General features: G+C 37.4%; 1 protein-coding gene across 1 annotated transcript; it reads right to left on the reverse strand.

Annotated features, from left to right (window-relative positions):
• Positions 1 to 848: 848 nt before the first annotated feature.
• Samd9 (sterile alpha motif domain containing 9) lies at positions 849 to 18,633 on the reverse strand. The gene is made up of 2 exons (XM_048340029.1): positions 18,339 to 18,633; positions 849 to 5,696 (listed from the first exon to the last, which is right to left on the reverse strand). Exon 2 carries the CDS (start codon positions 5,686 to 5,688, stop codon positions 949 to 951), a length of 4,740 nt encoding a protein of 1,579 aa, XP_048195986.1. The 5' UTR covers positions 5,689 to 5,696; positions 18,339 to 18,633; the 3' UTR covers positions 849 to 948.
• Between the last annotated feature and the right edge of the window lie 5,743 nt (positions 18,634 to 24,376).

Consider the following 24,376-nt stretch of genomic DNA (forward strand, 5'->3'; position numbering starts at 1 on the left):
AAAATTGTGCTGAGATTTTGATAGAAATCATATTAAACCAGAACATCAATTTAAGGTGGATACAATGAGCCACCATGCTTAGTTTCTACTTTAGCCTAGTAATATGGGTTTTGAGGATATTGCTCCAGCCTTGAATCCTAAGTGGGAACTTCACTTTTTATGGTATTTTTTTCTTTTATATATTTCTGAATTCTACTCACTGTGTTTTTAAAGGGACTTTGTGTTCATAAAATATATTGATATCTACTTCAAAAGGGATTCCATCTCTGCCTGAATTTGCTATCAAGGCAATTCTAGACCATGTTGTCTCTATTTCACCTTCTCAAATCTATTGTGGTGGTACAAAAGCAGCCAACTATAATAGCTAAACAAGCAGGCATGCCTATGTTGCAATAAAACTTTATTTATAAAGATAGGCATTTACCTTGATTTGGCACTCAGGCTGAAATTTGCCAGTTGTGGTCATTGAGGAAGAAAGAGTTTGTAAAGAGTCATTACTTACTTACTTATTTTAGTGCTGGTGATATCAAACCCAAGGAAGAGATTTGCTACTTTCCAATCTCTTTTCTTCCCTCTTTGCTGTAATACTTATAGAACTTATAACATGCTTAATATGAGAAAATTAAATGTTGTTTGTACAAGGCTGAAAATCCAGGAGTTATATCTATTAATTTGGCAGTTTAAAGTAGGTATGTTGCATGTAAAAAATTTTTTTGACTTAAGGATATTTTTTCCTTTTTTTTTTTTTTTTTACAATTTATTTCTTTATTGTCAAAGTGAAGTACAGAGGGGTTACAGTTTAATACATAAAGCAGTGCGTACATTTCTTATCCAACTTGTTACCTCCTCTCTCATTTTTCTCCTGCCTTCTACACACACCCCCATGGTAAAATTTTTTAAAAAGATAATTCCAGGACATAGTCCTGGAGGAAGAAAGAACTCAGACATTTAAACAATTTTAATATCATAAGCAAGTAGACCTCCAATAGAAAACCCCAGATAAAAGGATACTTTTTCTATGCTTCTGCCACTTCTAAGTTGACCTAAGAAAGTGGGTATGATGGGTATTGTGATTTTTTCATCAATTCCATATTCTATGTATAAAACGTTATTTTCAGCTCGTCCCTGTAAACGAAGCAAACATTCTTGCACTTTTTCATCCTCCCATACATCTCCACTTTGCCACAAGGAATTAATATCAACTTTCTTTCCAAAGCATTGATCAATTTTTCCTTTGTGGACAAGTCTGTTCATATTGGTGCCCTTTCCAAGAAAGAAATAAGCAATTGGTTGCTTTGTACGATACATGTGTTTATATCGCCCCCTGAAGGAAGTTTGCAGTGCTTGAGCATATTTTTCCATTTGTTTAGAATCTTGATCTAACTTTTGGTTTTCTGGCCAGAATAAGAGGGAGGCTAGGAAATAAGGTTCCGGAAATCGATGAGTCATTCCTATTGGTTGTAAGACATCTCTAAGCTGTTCTTTCAATTTTTTAATTGGCTTTACTAATTTGGAGGTAGGTTTAATACAAGAGAGAATGATGTTAGCTAAGATGAAATTTTGCTTCTCCTTTTGCTGCAGTCTGGTAGTGCATTGGTCCAGAAGGAACATGTACTTGTTCACTATGTCTTCCATGATGCTTACTGACTCGTCTTGACTTTTGATAAGATGTTCCAAGAGCCCAGAGAACTTATCAGCTTTTAAAGCTTCAAGACTTCTTCGATACCTCTCTACTTGAAGTGGCAAACTAATCTTTGCTCCAAGATCTTTGTTTTGTGTTTCTACTAAGGGACCAAATATATCTAGATACTTATTGAAATTGACAGCAACCTTCCTCCTAGTTTTGGCTTCTTCATTTTGCTTGATGTTATTCCTGGGTTTCAGAAGGACAAAATAATCATCAAAAAAATCAAAAGACTTTTTTAAAGAAGATTGCAAAGTAGTTAGGTACGGAATAAAGTTCTTGAGGGCTAATTTAAATTCATTTTGATCCCCTGGAATGTCACAGTTTCCTGATACAAAATTGATCATATCTTGCTTAGATAGTTCATTTTTATTGTCAAAAAAAGGAATGAGCTGGAGAATCTGGATTGCATAGAGCCCAACTTCTATCTCCCCTTGATAACCAGCTATGTTGTATGTATCATACCGCCTTTTTGACTTCTGATGCAACCTTTCCTTCACATCATATTCTCTATCTTCACTTTGCTGTTGTGATTCTTTGAATGCATTTGAGGCAAGCACTGCTAATTCCAAAAGATCAGTTAGCTCATCAACTGAAATGTTCCTGTTTCTGCCATTATCATCTATCCACCATCTTATTTTACTTTTGTAAACTTGACCCAGTGTATCTGAGATATATGAGTTATCAGGTTGTATCTTTTTTGCTTCTTTTGCCCAATGTAGAGCATTGCTAAAGTCCTTTTCTTTAATGTAGAAATATCTTGCCAAGGCTTGGCAAATGAATGCATTTGGGTTGAACCGACGGATTCCTTCAAGCAACACAGTTTTAACAGCCGTGTTTCCTTCATCTTTATGTAACGCTTCAATGAATGGGGAAAACCAGTTCTCTGTTTCGACATGTTCATTACGCTGTCTTGTGAGCAGCAATGTTTGCATATCTTCAAAAAATTTGCTTTTTCCTATACCTGAATCATAGAACAAATTTTCGGTTAGCATATCCAGGATGATTTGACTTTTATCCAAGTTGTAGCTTTTCTTCAATTCTTCCAGTGAGAGATCTGCAATCAGTGGGTGACTGATCCGGACCCCCCAATACTGTCCACATTTTATCACTTCAGTTTTGATCAGGATTGTAGAATAAGTGCCCATCTTATCTTCAAATTTTTCTGGTCCCCAGAAAGCCTTCTTGTTTGCAATTCCCAAGTAATCTTCACACTGGGATAGTGAAATGGTAGTATCGGGCACGTAAGAATTCAGAATAGCCAGAAAAGAAAAGAGTTTTGCTTCCTTGGTAGAAATATTCTGCCCTTTCAGGATATTCTTAACCACCTTTTTGATGTACTCTTTATCAAAGTTGGTTTTCATGATCATGAAAGAATAAAAATCTTCAAAGTTTTTATGCTGTTCTTTGATTTCTTCCAATTTAAGTTCAAAAGCTCTCTGTTCTTTGGAAGATAGTCGTTGAGTTAGGGCAATACTATCTGAAATTTTTGCACTGTCTTTAGGATTTTGAGATCTTGTGCAATTTAGGATGATTACAAGAGGTTTTTCATACCGAATGTACTTGTTAGCTACAGCTGTATGAATGGAGGTCTGCAGAAGATAGACATTATCTTGTTCTTCAAAATCATCAACGAGGAGCAGTACAGGCAAGTATTCCTGATGGTTTGTGGCTCCATAGGTGATTAAATTGGTCACTTGTTCTCCAATTTCTGAGAAATCTACTGTCTTGTCTTTTAGCACAGCACATCTGAATTTCTTCCTTAGCTCCCAGAGAATGTGCATTGCAAGGGTAGTCCCCCCACAGCCTGGGTGATGATAAAGATGAATAATTTTGGCACATGTTGGTTTAGATGAATCTGCACAGTTTTGAATCATTTCTTCAAGTCTTTCATATTGGTCCCGCTTGACAAAAGGTGAAGAATAGTTTTGGGAAGAAAAGTAGAAGTTCCACCAGGACACTTTGCCACCTCGATAGAAATCTTCCTCTTTTGATGCCATAAATTCTAAGAATTTATTTTTGTCTTCCTCCAAGAGTGTACCTTCACACTCATTCTCACAAAGAATTTCCAGGGCAGTCATGATATCTTCTTTTTGCAGAAGGACAGTAGATGAACCAATGGATGGCAAAAATCGATTTGAAGTTTGAGTTACAGATTTTAGTTTAAGGATAGTACCATTTATCTCTTCAAGATTTAAAGTAGAAATACAGTGGTTTGATAGCTCATCTTGCTGTTTTGTTAATCTTGCTTCAAGTAGGTCTTTCCATCCTCGACATATATCTGAATTTACACAAATACACAGTATATTTTCCATTCCTTTCAGATCTTGGTAGAATGCACAGAAAGTTTCAATGAGAGGGTCTCTTGGGTCATCCACAGAGGAAAGTAATAGAAACACCACCAAAAACTTGCCCCGTTCCATTATATCTTCACGTGTAAGAAATGAAATCATTTTCCTGACTTCAGAAGCTCTTTCTCTTTGCCAGGAACTTGGATCTAAGGCTTGATATTTTCCACTGCCAAGGTCTACTCTGCCATTGCAGAAAATCCAGCTGGGCTGCTTGTAAAGGTTCAGAGTAGAAATCTTCTCATTTAATGTGCTTTTTTCTTCTACAAATAGACTTGGAAAGTGAAGATTGGCTACTCGGCTTTCTTTGAAAGTTTTAACTGCTCCATCGCTCTCAGATCTATCATCAAATTCTAACACAGCAAACCATTTAATTACTTTTAGGAAATCTAAGTGTTTGGTTTGATCTGGATGGCATTTGTTTATGACAAGGATGTACCAGTAATAGTATGAATTATCTAACAAATCTTGATTTCCCGTCAGCAGCTTAACTAGCTTTGCACCCTCACTATTGCTTCTAACTGTTTTTTGTTTGGCTTTTTCTTCTGCTTCTTTCCTAGACTCTGACATTGTTTTTAAATCTAATTTAAAAGCTTGGAAAGCAGCTTTGTTTTTAAAGATGTTTTTACAGTTGGGCCCATCTCGCACAAAGACAGAATATTTTGAACTTTGTTCCCATGTATTGTTGCTGTAGTTTTGCATTTTGATCTGAAAATAATCTTGCCCAGATTCAGAATATTGTGGAATGACATCCACTTCAATAACAAATCTGTCAGAAAGAGTACCATTTGGCAGTAGAACTTCCACAAATCTTGGTTCTCGAATGCACTTCTTTGCTTGCTGGACCTGATGGGATTCAAAATACTGATGTATCATAAGATTGAAGTGGTTAATTAGGGCTTCTTTGGTGTCACTGGTAACTTTTACACCAACAATTTTTCCATGGGGTTTGTCCTTGACTCCAAAATGAATGGTGCCATTGGTACGTGAATTCATACAAGCTGAAGCAAATCGGAAGACCTCATTGCTAAATTTCATCATAATATCCATTTCTGTGGCTGTCTCAGTATTTGTGAGTGCTTTGAATTCATGTACTGGATCAATGAGATTGAGCGGTCCTGTTTCAGGCTGTAGAGTGAAATGTAATTTGTAACGATATAGATTACTGAATTCATCAAAAGGGTATGGCATACATGTTGGTTCTAGGGATGGCTGCTTTCTCTGTAGCTCTGTTTCATTTTCTGTCAGCTCATTTTTTATGGATTTCAAACTTTCATCCCCTGAACTCCTATTTGAGGCATCAGCCATATCACTTTGATTTTGCTTGGATGTCTCTGTACTTTTCATTTGCTTCAAAGTTTGCTTTTGAGTAACATTTTTGCTCCCTTTTTTCCTCTTAGATGCTTGAATAGACTCTTTGGAGGACATTGGTTGCAAATTTTTGAATAGTTCTTCTATTTGGATAGCTGTTTCCTGTGTTATGCCCAGATCAACAAGACGTTTTGTATTTAACCACTTCAAGATCACTCCATTCACATCCTCAGCATGCAAGATTTCCCTGTATTTTTGGTCAATCTTATGACTTTCTAACCATCGGTTTACATCCTGTTTTGTCCAATCATCTGTATCTTCTGGAAGATTTAGTTGCTCTGCCATTCTGATAACTGTATAGAGAAAAAAATGATTTAGTATTTTGCAAGTAAAATTTAAGAATAATCTTTGTTGTTGGTGGAGTTGTTGTTGGTCATAGGGCTTGAACTCAAGGCCTGGGTGCTGTCTCTGAGCATTTTTGTTCAAGGCTAGCGCTCTACAACTTTCAGCCACAGCTCTACTCCTGATTTTCTGGTGGTTAATTGAAGATAATCTAGCAAATTTAGAACATGCATTTTGATACTGATAGGACTTTTGCATATGAAAATATCAATATTCTTGTTTGTGCATTTTCCAAATCTTATTTTGTTTGCATTATCTACTTGTATTCTTTATTCTGCTTTGATGTCTGCTTTCTTTTTAGATGTTGATTGTTGATGCAGTCACATGATAGTTTTTTTAATGAGAAAAGCTCTGTAAAATTTATTATTTTTCTAATCAGTTCATATAGCAATAAGAATTTATACAGATTGTCATGTTTAAACAAAATTAAGAGCATGTTGAAGTTTATCTAACATATTAAACCTTACAAATATCTATGTATTTATGCTCAGTGTTAATGAAATGCGTATGATATCCATAAAATAAGAACCAACCATTCTACCTTGTATAACCCCAAACAATAATAAAACATGTATTTTGTTAGTCTTGTTTACCTGTAAACAAAAGGAAGCTATAACCATGAAAAGAGAGTCTCATGAACTTTCTTTCCTGGGCTGAAATCTGCAATCTCCAGATCTCAGCCTCCTTAGTAGGTATGATTACATGCGTGAATCACTGGCACCCATCAAAAAAATAGCCATTTTTAAAGGTAAAACCCATGTGTTCTAAAACTTAAGAAGTGCCTATCATCGTTTTCTTCTATACTTTCCAGAGAAATACCACTAAGAACAAATATGTGAGCACTTTCTTCCTTACATGACCATTAGCATACTATGAACAATCCTCTTTTCCTTACTTTATTCACTAAGTACATGTTAGGGATGCTTCCACTCTGTATATACAGAGATGTTTCATCTGCTTTTATGGTTATTAGCTGTAATCTGTATTTGTGTCATCATTTGAGAATATTCAATTCTGCTATAGAAAATAAGAGGAAAAGAGATAATAAACAAAACTAAGTATAGAAGTGAGTAGTTTTTCAAACATTTATGTCTATTTTTTATTTAACTGACATTGGTGAACTGATAAGAAAATAAATGTTAAACATAGGAAGGAAAATAAGGATGAAATGAATATTAAGAACTCATGAGACACACCGAATGAATTAATTCTTTGGAGCTACTAATTGAGTTTATCCATTAGCAACACCATTCTAATCCCTTATGTCCTCTACTCAATAATAAAAATAAATTAATAAAATAAAATCCAGAGTATCTTACTGGGTAATTTAATTACTCATACCTATGGTCAGGTAGTCCCTATCTCTAAAAATAAGCAGCAAAAAACATAGTGACTCAAGTGGTAGAGTGCCAGTTGAGTAAGCAAACTGTGTGAGAGTGTGAGGACTCTAGTTCAAACCTTAATATTGCATACAAAAGAGATCTGATTGTGTCCTGTAATATGCCATTCAGTTAAAAATCTAATGATAGTTAGGTTGAAAGTAAAAACAATAGACAAACTTGATATCACTCAAATATTTATCAATAAATCCAGGAGTAGATATACTAATGATAAAGTAGACTTCAGAGGAAAATAAATTATCAAAGACTGGAATATTACATAATGATTTAAAAAAGCCAAACAAGGGGCTGGGGATATGGCCTAGTGGCAAGAGAGCTTGCCTCCCATACATGAAGCCCTAGGTTCAATTCCCCAGCACCACGTATACAGAAAATGGCCAGAAGTGGCGCTGTGGCTCAAATGGCAGAGTGCTAGCCTTGAGCAAAAAGAAGCCAGGGACAGTGCTCAGGCCCTGAGTCCAAAGCCCAGGACCGGTTAAAAAAAAAAAAATGCCAAACAAGATGTTATAACAATCTAAAATATGTGCACTACACAAAATTGCTGAAAATGTGTGAATACAGATTGAACTATTTCAGATTTAAACAAATCTACAATTAGCAGTTGGAGAACTGAAAACCTTTGCCTTGACAATTGATAAAAAAAATTAGAATACTGAACATGTAGAGAAAACCAACAATCCCATCAACCAAGATCTGTAAAGTACATTTGTAGAACATATCATTCAAGAATAGCTCAAAGTCTGTTGAAGGTGACAAGCATCCTTTTCAACTCACAGATGATGAGAACAGAAGGTGATTCCTGCAGATGGATGTTGTGTCCCAAACTAGATACTGTTTCCACATACAGAAAGGAGCTAGTAGTTACTTGTTATGTAGTCAAAAGGATTCATCTCATACAACATTATTTGACAGTCAGGATAACCAATTTTGTTTAATAAAACTTGTCTGTTTATAAAAAAAAAAAGAATAGCTCAATACCATTCTTGTCAAATGTCCAAGCCTGACCATATCATGAATTATAAGTAAAATATCAATAACTTAAAAATTGAAATAATACAGATGCTTACCACCTATAATACATTTTTTCATTTCTTTATTGTCAAAGTGATGTACAGAGGGGTTATAGTTTTATACGTAAAGTAATGCGTACATTTCTTGTCCTACAATACATTTTTTTGTCCTGAGAATTAAACTCATATCCTCAAATTCTAGTACTTGAGCCACTCCTCCAGATATCCTGTTTTTACTATGCCACTTCTTTCCTTTCTTCCTTCCTTCCTTCCTTCCTTCCTTCCTTCCTTCCTTCCTTCCTTCCTTCCTTCCTTCCTTCCTTCCTTCCTTCCTTCCTTCCTTCCTTCTTGCTTTCTTCCTTCCTTCTTGCTTTCTTTCTTTTTTTTTTGCCAGTCCTGGGCCTTGAATTCAGGGCCCGAGCACTGTCCCTGGCTTCTTTTTGCTCAAGGCTAGCACTCTGCCACTTGAGCCACAGCGCCACTTCTGGCCATTTTGTATATAAGTGGTGCTGAGGAATCGAACCCAGGGCTTCATATGAGGCAAGCACTCTTGCCACTAGGCCATATTCCTAGTCCTTATGCCTTTTCTTTTACATACAATTTTATGTTAACTTTGCCTGGGCTGGCTTCAAACTGTGGTCCTACTGCCTACATCTCCTGAGCAGCTGGGGTTGTAGGCATGTTCATTCATGCATAACCTACAATGATATCTTAATAGAAATTGGTGACATAAATGTGAGAGGATAATAGCAGAAAACAAGACCACCCACTAACAAAAATTCACAGACAAAGAGAAATTTATAAGAGGAATAAAATCACATTATAATGAATAAAAATGAAAGTCCAGGATAACTAAGATGTGAGAAACTGATAGGACAGTTTTTAAAAGAGAAAATTTTAGGGAGGATTGAGGAGGAGGGAAGGGTGGGAGAAAAATGAAGGAGTAGTTAACAGTTTGACCAGAAATGTACTCACTACCTTACATATGTAACTTTAACCCCCCTGTATATCACCCTGACAATAAAATTAAATTAAGAAGAAAATGTTAATACATTCAGTAAATGCATTCATTAGAAAAGCTGAAAAAAGGGGCTGGGAATATGGCCTGGTGGCAAGAGTGCTTGCCTCCTATACATAAAGCTCTGGGTTCAATTACTCAGCAGCACATATATAGAAAACGGCCATAAGTGGCGCTGTGGCTCCAGTGGTAGAATGCTAGCCTTGAGCGAAAAGAAGCCAGGGACAGTGCTCAGGCCCTGAGTTCAAGCCCCAGGACTGGCAAAAAAAAAAAAAAGAAAAAGCTGGAAAAAAAATCTCAAGCTAACAAGCTTATCACAAAAACCTAGGAAAAGAAGATCAAAATAATTTGAATGGAAGAAGGTAAGAAATAAGAAAGGTAAGCAGTTAAGTCAATTACATTGACAACAAAAATAATGACCAAAATCACTGAAACAAAGATCTACTTTCTTTAAAAGGCTGACATGTCTACAAACTGTGATAGAATAAAAAGAGAAGTCCCAGTTTGCCAATGTGAAATTGATAATTTGAGTATTCTCATAATCTCTAAAAAACTGGCTTTATAATTTTAGAAATCTTCCACATATGCTGTCACATAGATATAGTTTTGGCTGAGAATTCTACTAAATATTTAAGGAATTGGCAATGATTCTACACAATTTACTCTAGAAAACCGAAAAAGAAAAATACTTTCTAATACATTTATGAAATCATGATTATTCCATTAAAAATGCCAAAGGCAGTATAAAGCATAACATTATCAACCTCTATACATTCGTAATATAGGAGAAAAAATTCTTAACCTAACTACTGCACATAGAAATTCCAACATAGAAAAGAATTCTAACCAGACCAAGGGTTTATTCTAAGATGCAAGGTTGCTCAGTATTCCAAAGCTGATAAATAAAATAGGACATTATTATAGGCTACAGAAAACCCACATGATCACATCTGGATGTATACATAACACTTGATAAAATTCAGCACACATTATAATTCAAAATAACCTAGATGAGAATAGAGTCTTATAAAAAGCATCCATTAAAGAAAACCTTACAGCTAGCTGATATGATGGTGCTAAGTCCTGGGAGGCAGACGTAGGAGGATCATCTTGGGAAGAAAGGTAATAATATTCTGTCTCAAAAACAAAATAAGCTGTGCACTGGTGGCTTATGCCTGTAATCCTAGCTACTCAGGAGGCTGAGATCTGAGGATCGTGGTTCAAAGCCAGGGCAGGAATCTTTGTGAGACTCTTATGTCCAATAAAATACTAAAAAAAGAAAACATTTTGAATCAGAAAACTGTGGTTCAGTTTCTACCCATCCACAAAGATGAGTTTGAACTCACTGAGGTCTAAAAAATAGGGATAACAAAACATATCTTGCATCTATTTAAAAGGAAACAGACTATGGTTTCCCTCATTGGTAATAATTAGCATATGTCTAGGACAGTCCTAGCAGATGATCACAATAGTTCAATAGCTATGTACATATGATCACATAGGATGATGCTAAGCAAAATGAACTCCAAGATATGGAAACAAGTGGCTTATGATTGTTACTTTTAACATACTATGTAAAATTTTTTCTTTTATCTTCCCTATGGTTTAGCCCCTGATGTCACTGTAACTGATTTAGTTACCCTGGGAATTGTATATGTGTTTGTCTGAATTAAGGAAGGGAAGAGGAACATCGAAATGGTGAGACAAAGGGTTAAAGGTAAACCAATACAACAGCAATACTTACAAGACAATATGTTGTAAACTAACTGTACAACTGCGGAGGTGGGATTGGGAAGAAGGGGAGGGGGGAGAAAAATGAGGAGGGAGGTAACAAGTTTGACAAGAAATGCACTCACTACCTTACGTATGTAACTGTAACCCTTCTGTACATCACCTTGGCAATAAAAAACTTTAAAAAAAAAGCTGGAATTGGTGATGTGACTCAAGTGGTAGAGCACTCTTCTTGTACAAAAAGATGATAAAGGACAGTGCCCAGGCCAAGAGTTCAAGCCCCAGCACTGGCAAACATACAAACAAACCACGGAGGGGTCAGGGGTATAGTTCAAGAGGAAGTGTGCGAGGCTCTCTGGTCATGGGTTCAAGATCCAGTATTGAAAAATAAAAAACAGAACTAAAAGACAAACAACAACCCAATGCCTCAAAGCTAACACAATTAATGGTGAAAGATGACGATGCTTTTCTCTTCATACTGGGAATAAAACTAAAATGTCTATGCTTACAACCATTAATTGGCATAGTGGTAAAAGTTCGAACCCGTTTTCATTTACTTGGGTCTGCATGCTTACTCACCAAGTTTGCTAACAGCTTTTTTCCTTTCTGATAAAGAATTCTGCAGTCAGACTTAGTTCAACGATAGATGTATTTCTCAATCTCTTTAGAATTATTTAATAAGAAATGACTTATGTCAATTTGCTATAACTTTTAGAATTTTGCTATAACGTTTAGAATCTGTTTTAAGATATCTTTTTAAGAGTTGGGTAAGTAAGCCTTTGTGCTTTTCTACAAATTTCTGCTTTGTATATTAGACACCTGGAATATGTTTTATGAGGGTCTTTGTTCAGGAATCTTGAGGTGTTGCATTTGTTTGAAAATTTGCAAGTCTCATTCTGGGTATCAGTTTGAAAACAGAGATGTGGAAGAAGTAGTCATTCCTGTTCAGTAGGCCAGAGAGTATATTTGTTAGGAATCTATGGCATCAGTGAAACAACCAAAGGTACTTGGGCAATGATGGCTCATGCCTGTTGTCCTAGGTACTTAAGAGGCTAGAACTGAGGATTGTGGCTTGAAGCTTGGGCAGCAAAGTCTGTGAGACTCTTATCTCTAATTAACCACAAAAATCTGGAAGTGTGGCTATGACTCAAGTGGCACCAGCCTTGGGTGAAAATGCCCAGGCCCTGAGTTCAGCACCAGCACTGGTGTTGTGTATGTATGTTTGTATGTGTGTGTGCGCACACACACACACACACACATATATCCACACACACATACAAATAATACTACCAGAGAAGAGGAATAAAAATGCACCCAGTTAAGAGAACACGGGAAAGAATAAATCACTGGAAAAGTAGGTAAATGAGAATGAAGAAAGAACAAAATATTAACTCAATAAACAAGCAAATGCCTAAGTTGATTGCCAAAGATTCACTGCATTGGCAAAGAGACACAGGCTGAAATTAAAAGGATGGAAAAATGATAGCCTGAAAAAATGAACATCAGAAGAAGTAGGAGTATTTATACTTATACATGACAAGGCAGATTTCAAGACCAAATTAGATGGGAATAAGAAGGCCATTATATATTAATAAATGGAATGAGCCATCAAAAGGTATGATTATTGTAAATATATACAAACTAGAATTAGTGAGCCTAATTTTATAAAATAAATGCTTCTAGATATAAAGGAACAAGTAGGTCCAAACACCATAATATCAGTTGATCTCAGTACTTCATTCTCATCAATACATCATGGAGTCCCCCCACTCCCTGATATCAACAAAGAAACTTCAGAGTTAAATTATATCATTTATTAAATGGATTTTTCACAGATATCTACAGAATATCAACAGATTGTATAAAAAGAAGGAGGGAGAAAATAAAGATAGGAAGCAGAAATCTGAATTTACAAGAGGAGAACACAAAGTCCAGAAGACGTTGTCAATAAAATGCAGTGAAGTTGACTCAGCTGCAGAAAGATTAACCAAGAAATAAGAGAGAAGACACAAATACAGTGTCAGATGCTATGGAAATTAAGGGGGTTCGAGGATATTGCAGCCAACGTTACATAAGTAAGTTTGAAGACTTCAATTATGTAAATTAAAAATATATTAAGTAATTTCTATATTATCCTATTTAAAAATATAACTTACCAAAATTTACTTAGGAGGAAATGAAGATGTCTCACTTTCCAGGGTGAAGTAGTACATCACCGAAGCCACTGATATCTCCACTGCAAACCAGAAGGAAAAAAATATTACTACGTGATTGCAAGCTAGAAATAGACTGAATGACTAGCACTTGGATGAATTAACATTCCAGAAAGAGAAGCGCTCAGCCTAGGTAAGGTGTGTGGCATTTGCTGATTCTCTGCTTGGGTTGAGGACAAAATTGACTTAGTAGGAGGATGGGAAATCACAGGGCTTTTGAGTCACACAGGTGAATACAGTGGTTTGAAATCTAGAAATTCTCCATAGGCTTCAGACATGTAGTCAAACTGTTTACCCAGCATAATGGCTAAAACTACAACCTAATAACCCCAAATGCTGGTGGAAGTGTGGAGTCAGTGGAGCTCTTGAACATTGCTGCTGGATCAATTTGACAGTTTATTCTTTAAAATATGAGGTTGGGGATTTAGCTCAGTGGAAGAGCACTTGTATGGCAAGTGCAAGGTTTTGATGCAGTCTTCAGCTTTGAAAAAAAGCAAAAAAGCTACACAAACAAACAAAAGATCAAGGCAACTAAGACAAAATATCTTCATTGTCTTTAGAAGTTGTACAAAGGAGTTGCTATTTGATAAGGCAGTTTATGAATGCAATACATCTTGATCAATGTCACCCCCTTCAACATTCTCCTCCATCCCTTCCACTCCCATCTCTTCTCTCAGTTTTCTTAATTTTTAGGATAATATATATTATATATTATATAATACATTTATATATATAATACATTTATATATATAAATGTATTATATATATATCTCCAGACCAAGAGCTTGAACTCAGGACCAGGGCACTGTCCCTGAGTATTCTTTTGCTCAAGACTAGCACTCTACCACTTGAGCCACAGTGCTACTTCTGGCTTCTTCTGTTTATGTGTTACTTAGGAATCTAACCCAGGGCTTCATAGATGCTAGGCAAGCACTCTACCACTAAGCCAGATTCCCAGCCCACATTTAGAATTTTATGACTGCATTTAGTCCCTCTTTCTGTCTTCATTTGTCTGCCTTCCTCTCTCCCTTTTAAGTAAGCATTTCCTGGTATATTTTTTTGGACTGTGAATTAGACTTTCTTAGCCATTTGAGTTCTCTCCCAAGGTTACCATATTTCAGTTAATACATTTGTATAGACTTGTGTACTACCCTGAAGTATTTACTTATATATTTGGAAATTAATTCTAGGCTCCACATATGAGAGTAAACATACGTCCATTGCAATTTGTCATTATATATAAAGTTATGCAATTTTTTCCCCAACTCTGGTCACTACTGAGGAAGAAAACAGAGCTCAAGAGCAATTCCCATAACTTTGCCAAGAAGTTTCTTCATTCAAAAGAAGTGACCCAAGCCTGATGAAAGTGCTGAGGAAAGGACAAAGAATATTATGGGGATTGATTTTACAGTTGTTCAAAATTTGACCTTGCCTTCTTCTACGCAGTAACTCATCTGCTGATATGCATGAATCTGTTGAATCAGAACCACTCCATCTTACGTACAGCTCCCTCTTCCTCACTCTCACTTCTGGGACACAGTGCAGGCACGCTCTGGTCTTTCTGCTTCTAAGTGTGCCAAATGTAGGCAGAAAAGTCCATGAGAATCTTATCTCCAATTAATGACCACAAAACTGGAAGTGGAGCTGTGGCTCAAGTGGTAGAGTGCTAGGCTTGAACTGAGGAACTCAGGGACAGCGCACAGGCCCAGAGTTCAAGCCCCATGACTGACCAAGAAAAAAAAAAAGACACCGAATCTCACCCACCTAACAGACATATGCAGAATTAGCAGACAGGATCAGAAACAATACTTCTAGACACACAGTTGTGAAAATCTCTGGACTTTAAAAACAGGGAACTAATTTTAAAGGCAGAAAAATCAAAGAGGGAACTTTATTACAATGGAAAGAAGATGAGATAATCTTTCTTTGCACAAACTCTTCATGAAGAAGGGTCTGGAGTGTTATAATTCAAGTTTTGAAAACAATTACCAACCTAAACTAGTTGATCCAGAGGAGCTATGATTCATAATTGTTGGAGAAACTAAATCCTTCCACAATAAACAAAAACTAAAGGAATTCATGAACACTAAATGAGCACTACAAAGATCCTAAAGAAGACAATCAAAGTCAAAGAAATAAATCAATGAATAAAAATAACTAGAAACCTAGTTTAGTAAAACAAGAAAAGGAAGGAAGCATTCTATAGGAAAATAATGAAGTGGCAGGAAGCATGGCAAATTTCTCCATAGTAACATTAAGCAGCAATGGTCTCAGTTTTCTACCCAAAAGATGTACAGCACCAGACTGGATTAAAAACAAAACAATGGGGCTGGGGATATGGCCTAGTGGCAAGAGTGCTTGCCTCGTATACATGAGGCCCTGGGTTCGATTCCCCAGCACCACATATACAGAAAATGGCCAGAAGTGGCGCTGTGGCTCAAGTGGCAGAGTGCTAGCCTGAGCAAAAAGGAAGCCAGGGACAGTGCTCAGGCCCTGAGTCCAAGGCCAGGACTGGCCAAAAGAACAAAACAAAACAAAACAAAACAAAATAAAATCCCAAAGATACAACCATTTGTTGCCTCCAAGAAACGTATTTCATGGTCAAAGATAAATACAAATTCCAAGTGAAGTGATGGAAAAAGTTATTTCAAGAAAATACAACCTGCTCTGGGAATGTGGCTTAGTGTTAGAGTGCTTGCCTAGCATGCATGAAGCTGTGGGTTCGATTCCTCAGCACCACATAAACAGAAAAACCCAGAAGGCTTCTTGTAGCTCAAGAGGTAGAGTGCTAGCCTTGAGCAAAAAGAAGCCAGGGACAGTGCTCAGGCCCTGAGTCCAAGGTCCAGGCAAAGAAAAAAAAAAAAGGAAAGAAAGACAAAAAGAAAATACATCCTGCAAAAAGGCCTTACTGGTATCTGATAAAAATAGACTTCTAGGCTGGGAATATGGCCTAGTGGCAAAAATGCTCTCCTTGTATACATAAAGCCCTAGGTTCGATTCCTCAGCACTACATATGTAGAAAACGGCCAGAAGTGGCGCTGTAGCTCAAGTGGCAGAGTGCTAGGCTTGAGCAAAAAGAAGCCAGGGACAGTGCTCAGGCCCTGAGTCCAAGGCCCAGGACTGGCAAAAAAAAAAAAAAAATAGACTTCTCATTAAAATTGTAAGATATTAAGAGGCAAATGACCTATATAGGCTCAAGGCTTTATTGGAGGACATACCTGCAGATAGCAGTGGTGAATGGGTGTGGGTAAAATTTAAACAAAAGTTAGGGGGCAGTCATGGGTCCATCATGTGAGCTGTGGGAATTTGGGGCAAAGTCACGTTCTGTGGAGTGGAATGATAATTTTGCAATTGGGGTGAGGATTTGTATGTCACACCGGTGCAGCAACGGGGAAATAGAAACCTAACAGATTTTTGCAAACAGGAAGGAACACAGTAAGGAGTGACAAAGAAGGATCCCTACATATTAAGAAAGGGAATGATCTGAAGAGGAAATTACAGTGTCAACATATATGCACCAAACAGTGAGCCACCTAAGGGTGGTGACATACCCCTGTTATTCTAGCTCTAGGTTGGGGAAGCACAATGACTAGGTGCAGTGATATGTGCCTGCCATCCCCAGAGACATGAAGAAGCACAAGCACAAGGACTAAAGTAGCTGGCCTGGACATCAAGCAAGATACTACCTGGAAAAATGAACTGGAGATGTGGCTCAAGTGGTAGAGCACCTGCCTGCTAGGCCCTGAATTCAATCCCCAGTACTGTTCCAACCTCCATCCCCAAATTGTTGAAGATGACACTCTGGGGGGATTATACCTTTTTAATAGTGGAAATAATTTTCCTTTCTTGGTAAAACCCCAGAAAGGTTTTTAGCTCATTTAGAAAGTGGGACAGGATCACACACATATTAAAACCCCCAAGTAAAGAAAGCAGAGGGAGACTAATGAGGAATAGGAGAAAAAGAAAAGAGGAAGTAATGTTCCAGAGTGATATAAGTGCTTAAAATAGCCATATTTCATCCTATATATTTAAAAGCAGCCTGAAAAATTCTTCCAGAACTTCTTAGCAACCAGTAGGAAAAAGGAAGCTTATGGGTCAGTCCATCACTGAACTCATATACATTTATAAACTGTCAGGTTCACTGTGGGGTTTGTTGGCTTTATCTTAAAAAAGAGGTTTTTAATATGATGAGATCAGATGATGCTAAGCAAAATGAACTCCAATATATAGAAACAGGAGGCATTTCATCGTTGTTATTTTTAATGTACTATGTGAAATTATTTATTTTTTCCTTCCTGTTTTTCTTTCCTATGGCTTATCCCCTGTTGTCATTGTATTTGATTTTGGTACCCTGGGTATTGTATATGTGTATATCTCAATGAGGAAGGGAAGGAGGACATCAAAATAGTGAGACAAAGGACGAAGGGTGAAGCAATGCAACAGTGGAATTCACATGACAATATGTTGAAAATTAACTGTACAAACCGGGGGGGGGGGGGGACGAGGACTGGGGATAAGGGAAGGTGGGAGAAAAATGAGGGGAAGGTAACCAATTTGACAAGAAATCTACTCACTACCTTATGCATGTAACTGTAACTCCTCTGTATACCTTGACAATAAAATTAAGGTAAAAAAGAGCTTTTTATTCAGAAAGGCAGTCCTTCTTGACCCTTGCATTACTTTAGTGGTTGCTTTGGGGAAATCTCCAGCATAAATTATGATTCTTACCAGGAATATATTATGGCTGTCATAATCCCCACGACTTCTTATAGCAGTGTAGCTACTTGGTCTCTCACAGATAGATCTCATTTGATACTAACACCTTGCATACTCTTAGGAATTCTGTTTTCCAAGATGTCTATTCGTTAGAATGCAAGGTATAAGCTATTTTTGATTAAGGTAAACTTTTATATTTCTGTTTTTCTATAGTTTTCCCCTGAAGACCTTGTTATGCTTTTTGGGGGTAGGGTGGGTGGGTTTCATGAATAAGATTACCTGTAGTTTTAAATAGCAACTTTAATGAAACATTGTGACTTTTTGTCCATCTGTTATAAAGCAGTTTCATGCCACAGTGTCAGAGTCTAGAAATTCTAGGCTTAGAATATTGTTATTATTATTATTTGTTCTGGAGTATTTTTAAGTCTTCCTATGGCAAAGTAGATTTCTTGTTATTCAGTAAATTTCTGATATAAGTACTATATTAATAGGATATTGTACTTACCTAGATGGTATTTAAAATTTCTTCTACATTAAAGGAGAGGACAACAATCCATTTTAGTGAAGAAAATGTCTGGTGTTTGTATTTTTTCCTTCCCGAGATGTTAGAGGAAAAGATTCCAGCTTTAAAGAAAGCTTCTGTATCTTCTACTTCAATGCCAGCTCAAACTGGCTAAGAAACAGCAGGGTGTGCCTGATAGAGAGAAGATTGGAGAAAGGAAGAATTGGCCTTGGTTTTAGTTTCATTTCCCATCTCTCAGAGGTTTTTTGTCTTTCTGTTTTATTTTTCCTTAATCACAACTCTGCCACCTGCTGGTATGTTTGTTTAAAGCACAAAGATTTGACATCTTTGCTTGAGAGTGTGAGGGGCTGCAGAGTACTGTTGTAGTGGCTATGGCCAAGCTGTGTGACATTCTGTCTTAACTGGTTCCTTGGGAATGCTGTTTTCTCTGTTTTGGTTACATTTACATAGTGTTTAAACCTGTTTTCTGTTGCTCTAGTTGAGTATCACAGAGTAGATGGTTTACAACAAATTTGCTTCTTAGAGTTTTAGAGTCTAGGTGGGCAAGGGGCTGCAACTGGTGAGAGTCTTCTTACTGCTGGAGATGGCAGGGTTCCAAAGTGGCCCAGAGCATCACTAGAGAAAGCAAGCTTGCTTATCTTGTTTCTTTTTTCTTTCTCTAGCTATTATTCAGTTTCTCTTGTTTCTTTTCTTCTATTCTGAGTGCCACTTTGCAGTTTCCTAAGACTGTAAAATACAGAGCCTATACAGAGGCTATTCTTGTGGCTAAGTATGGCCAATGAACACCTTCAATCATTTGGAGACAGGCGTTTCCTTGAAGTGTTGACTTCCTCCAAGTACTAGCATGAGCCCTAAGAGTTTCAAATACAGCAATGCTGATTGTCCACACTGGTGGGCCCCACTTTCCCACAGGGGACTGGACATGTCTGGACAATGGAGTCTCTATTCTGCAGAATGGTAAAAAATAGATTAGTTAGTCTCAGAGGATTTATGACTAGGCTTTATTTACTCAAGTGCTGTTCAGCTTTAAGGAGACTTTGACCTTTGGCTTCTTTTTAAAAACTTTCTTCCTTCTCATAACACTTCTTTCAAGAGAAGAATCAGCAACTTTAAATAAAATTCACATGGCTGTAAGTCCTCCAGAGAGTGTACTTCATGTCATAGTTTTTTCCAAATGAATATATAAGGTACCCAGCTTAGTGTAAATGTAATTCTTTTCTATTGCAGTGTCTATATTTGACTCTGTATTTTGAGTACATATTGGGAGTATTGTTTGTATTAGAACATAGAATGACTCTCTCCTAAGCCATTTGCTGTCCTGATATGTATATATTTACTATCACTCATGAGATGTTGTAAGGTAGATTTCTCAGTCCTGAGTAGGAGCCTACCTGACTCTTGGATCATTCATGCATATTTGATAGTGCTTTGTTTGAATGTGACGTGTCACCTCAGAAATTCTAGTTGAAACTTCATTGTGAGATACAAGAGCAGAGGTTTTATGGGATCTTTAAGAGGTGATTAGAGCTCTGCCATTATTAATGAGTTAATCCATTGGCAGGGTAAGTATCTTAATAGGCTATCTCTAAAGTGGCTCTATGGCTGGGTCTGTGATACTTGCCACTTAGCCTATGATGTAACACATTCAGGACTCTGCTAACATAAAGGTATCATCAGATTAGGTTGATTGACCTTGGGTCAGAATCATGAGCTATAATAAACCTCTTCTTTATAACTTACCCAGTCTGTGGTACTGTGTTGTTAAAACAGAAAATACACTGAGATATAATATTCAGGAATAATATTTTATTTCCCTAGTAAAGAGAGGATTTAAAAGCCCAGGATGGTAAAAGAAATATGAGGGAGAGAAGCAGCAGGAAAAGAGGAGAAGCAGGAAAAGTGAAACCTTTACTAGATAGCTGTCAGAGGGAAACAGATGGAAACTAGTAAAGGGAGTGTAGTCACCAGAAGGAAAGAATGTAGTATTTATACCTTGGTTTACTTGACCTTTGATTGGCTGTCTCCTTTTCCAAGGGCCTTGTTATTGGCTATCTCTTTCTGGGATCTTGGTTTGGCCCTCACTTCCTCATTCCACCTGGCCTTTGGTATTTCACTCCCAACAAGCCTCCATAAAGTGGGGTGGGGGTGGGGGATGAGCCCTCCACAATACCTCTTTCCACTTGTGAGTTTGGAAAAGAGGAGTAAATAAAATAGTTGAAAACTGAGGTTGAATCGTTAGAAAATAGGGCTTTAAAATATCAGTGAATAAGTTTCTTTAATTGAGGGACAAATATAGCACCTAGTATTTAAGTTCCAGAAGGCCTAAGTTCACTTGGTAAATTACCCTCATATTAGGTCAATAAAACAATCAATGTTAAGTGCTTGATAAAAATAAATTGCTCTTCATGACTGAATAAGCAAAATGTAGTATATAACCACAGGGTAGAATTTTATTTGGTATGTGAAAAGGAATGAGATGCTGATATATGATACATGGATGACACTGAAAGACATGTAAAGTGTAAAAGAAGGCAGTGACAAATGTTATAGATTGCATAGTTCTGTTTCTAGGAAATTTAATTTTCACCATGTATTTATAAATGGTTTATTTTCTTCAGCTCACAAATGACTAAAACACGACACTACTTTACCTGTGTAAACTCAGTGACCTGTAGATATCTTGCACAGTGAGTCTAAGTATGTTTTTTTCCCTACCAGCTGACTTGGTTTGCTCTGTTTCTGTTTCTTGCTGGCAGCGGTCCATGGGCATGATGGTAACAGCCTCAATTCTTTTTTTTTTTTCTTCAAATTTTTATTATCAAACTGATGTACAGAGAGGTTACAGTTTCATTCGTTAGGCATTGGATACATTTCTTGTACTGTTTGTTACCTCGTCCCTCATACCCCCCTTCCTCCTCCCCCTTTCCCTTTCCCCCCATGAGGTGTTCAGTTCACTTACACCAAACAGTTTTCCAAGTATTGCTTTTGTAGTTGTTTGTCTTTTTTAACCTGTGTCTCCCAATTTTGGAATTCCCTTTCAATTTCCTAATTCTAATACCAGTATAGACGGTTTCCAATATACTCAGATAAGATTACAAAGATAGTGTAGGTACAACCACAGGAAGGTGATACAAGACCATCATCAATAATAGAAGCTACAGATACACATGGGATGTTGAAAGTAGTTACAACTGTGATGTAACAATCGTTTCCATAACATGGAGTTCATTTCACTTAGCATCATCTTATGTGTTCATAAGGGTATAGCTATTGGGCTCTTGTGAACCTCTGCTGTGACTTGCTTAAACCTGTACTAATTATTCCCTATGAGGGAGACCATAGAGTCCATGTTTCTTTGGATCTGGCTCACTTCACTTAGTATAATTTTTTTCCAAGTCCTTCCATTTCCTTACAAATGTGGCAATGCCATTCTTTCTGATAGAGGCATAAAATTCCATTGTGTATATGTACCACATTTTCCTGATCCATTCGTCTACTGAGGGGCATCTGGGTTGGTTTCATATTCTAGTTATGACAAATTGCGCTACGATGAACATTGTTGTGCTGGTTAGCCTCAATTCTTTTTAGGTACACCGTCTAAAGTCAAAACACTGTCCTGGCAGAAGAAAAAGGAGAATATGCTGGAAGGCACAGTACAGACTTCCATTGTGAAAAAAAATATGTGCCTTTAGTAAAAATGACAGTGCATCTCTGAGATGGTGTGAGACGGGAGGTTTGGCAGAGCTGACTGCTCTGAGAAGAACTTGTTCTGAGTCCTCCTTTAGGCAATGAGGAAGGAAAAAAATCTCCAGGCACAGACTTTTGGGTTTACTATTAACTCTGTCTAAACAAGCCAGAGAAGGTACACATATTGCCCATATTGCTGTGTAGCAGCAAGTCTGGTGTTACTTCAGGAAGGTCATGTGGAGGTCATCTGTAGCCATGGTTAAGTTATGCACATGCTCAGCTTTGAAATGAGATTGTGCCTCATTGGAGGGTTGATTAATCATAAACCCAGGGCGCTTGTTATATTTGGGATATCTCAGATGAGGGAGTAGAAGGGGTATCCACTTATATCTCTCTATCTACTGCAACATTACTAAATTGTAAGACCTGCTAGTGACACTGTTGTGCTCCTGTCACTTGTATATAGGTGGGGTGGCTGGAGATAATGTAGGGCATGTCAAGGTTAGGGAACTAGAAAAGAGAAAGTAGAATTATCAAGTAGTATCACAAAGTAGTAAATACTCAATCTGAAAAATTCTTGCTCTCAGCTATGGAAAATAGTTCTTTAAGAAAAAAACTAAATTAAAAATTATTGTTTTTTTAATGTTCTTCCAGCATAGAAATTGAATTTTAATATATTCTTGAGACATAAATGATATGAAATGGGATAAACTAGAATTTCAAATTTAAGGCTACTATAAATTTTTTCTGTTTTTCTATGGTTAGAATGTGAATTTATCTTCACAAGAAGATGTTGCCTTTGTCTTGGGTAAAGCATTTTAATGAGCTCATTGATTCAATGTGAGCAAATGCCAAGAGTTTATTTTGAAATAAGGACTGAGTGAACTTCTTTGCATAATAATGTAAAGCCTTGTTCTCAATGAGATGGACTGACATATGTGTATATTTATTTTTGGAAAAATGTAATTTTTCTTCCAGAAAAAGTATAATTCTCTCACAAGTGATTTTCTTTTTTTTTTTTTTTTGGCCAGTCCTGGGCCTTGGACTCAGGGCCTGAGCACTGTCCCTGGCTTCTTCCGGCTCAAGGCTAGCACTCTGCCACTTGAGCCACAGCGCCGCTTCTGGCCGTTTTCTGTATATGTGGTGCTGGGGAATCGAACCTAGGGCCTCGTGTATCCGAGGCAGGCACTCTTGCCACTAGGCTATATCCCCAGCCACTCACAAGTGATTTTCAACCTAAATTTGAGTCATAAATACTGTGTCACATTTGAGGAAATTGAGCAAGGACAAGCCCAAACATAGCTTCTGAAATGAGAGCTGAGGACAGAGAAGTCTCTCATGGAGAGATCAGACCCAAGAACACTGAGCACAGTTACTCTTTATAGGACTGTATTCTTTCTTTCTTTCTTTCTTTCTTTCTTTCTTTCTTTCTTTCTTTCTTTCTTTCTTTCTCTCTCTCTCTTTCTTTCTTTCTCTTCCTTCCTTCCTTCCTTTTTTTCGTTCTTTTCCTCCCTTCTTCCCTTCCACCCTCCCTCCTTCCTTCACTCCCCCACCCCTTTTTTTTTTTTTTTTTTTGGCCAGTCCTGGGCCTTGGACTCAGGGCCCGAGCACCGTCCCTGGCTTCTTCCCGCTCAAGGCTAGCACTCTGCCACTTGAGCCACAGCGCCACTTCTGGCCGTTTTTTGTATATGTGGTGCTGGGGAATCGAACCTAGGGCCTCGTGTATCCGAGGCAGGCACTCTTGCCACTAGGCTATCTCCCCAGCCCCCCCACCTCTTTCTTGAACCTAGGGCTTCACACTTCCTCAGCTTACTGGCTTCCTTAGTTTACAACTATAAGCTGTAGGCCATGCCTCATCCATAGCTGAGCCATGTCTCCAGCCTGGGTTTTTGCTGGTTAAGTAGAGATAAAAATCTCTTCTTGGTGCTAATTGAAATGAACTCCATGTTATGGAAACAAGTGATATATCACAGTTGTAACTACTTTCAACGTCCTATGTGTATGTGTAGTTTCTATTATTGATAATGTTTTGTATCACCTTCCTATGTTTGTACCTACACTATCTCTGTAATCTTATCTGAGTATATTGGAAACCGTGTTTACTGGTATTGGAAGTAGGAAATTCAAAGGGAATACCAAATTCGAGAGACACAGGGTAAAAAAAGAGAAATAACTACAAAAGCAATACTTGCAAAACTGTTTGGTGTAAGTGAACTGAACACCTGGGGGGGGGAGGGAAAGGGGGGAAGGGAGGGGGGCATGAGGGACAAGGCAACAAACAGTACAAGAAATGTATCCAATGCCCAACGTATGATACTGTAACCTCTCTGTAC

The sequence above is a fragment of the Perognathus longimembris genome, chromosome 2 (assembly GCF_023159225.1).
Source record: "Perognathus longimembris pacificus isolate PPM17 chromosome 2, ASM2315922v1, whole genome shotgun sequence".
NCBI lineage: Eukaryota > Metazoa > Chordata > Mammalia > Rodentia > Heteromyidae > Perognathus > Perognathus longimembris.

Bases quoted from the DNA above. Each gene is read 5' to 3' on its own strand.
- Samd9 (XM_048340029.1), bottom strand. From the start codon at position 5,688: ATGGCAGAGCAACTAAATCTTCCAGAAGATACAGATGATTGGACAAAA.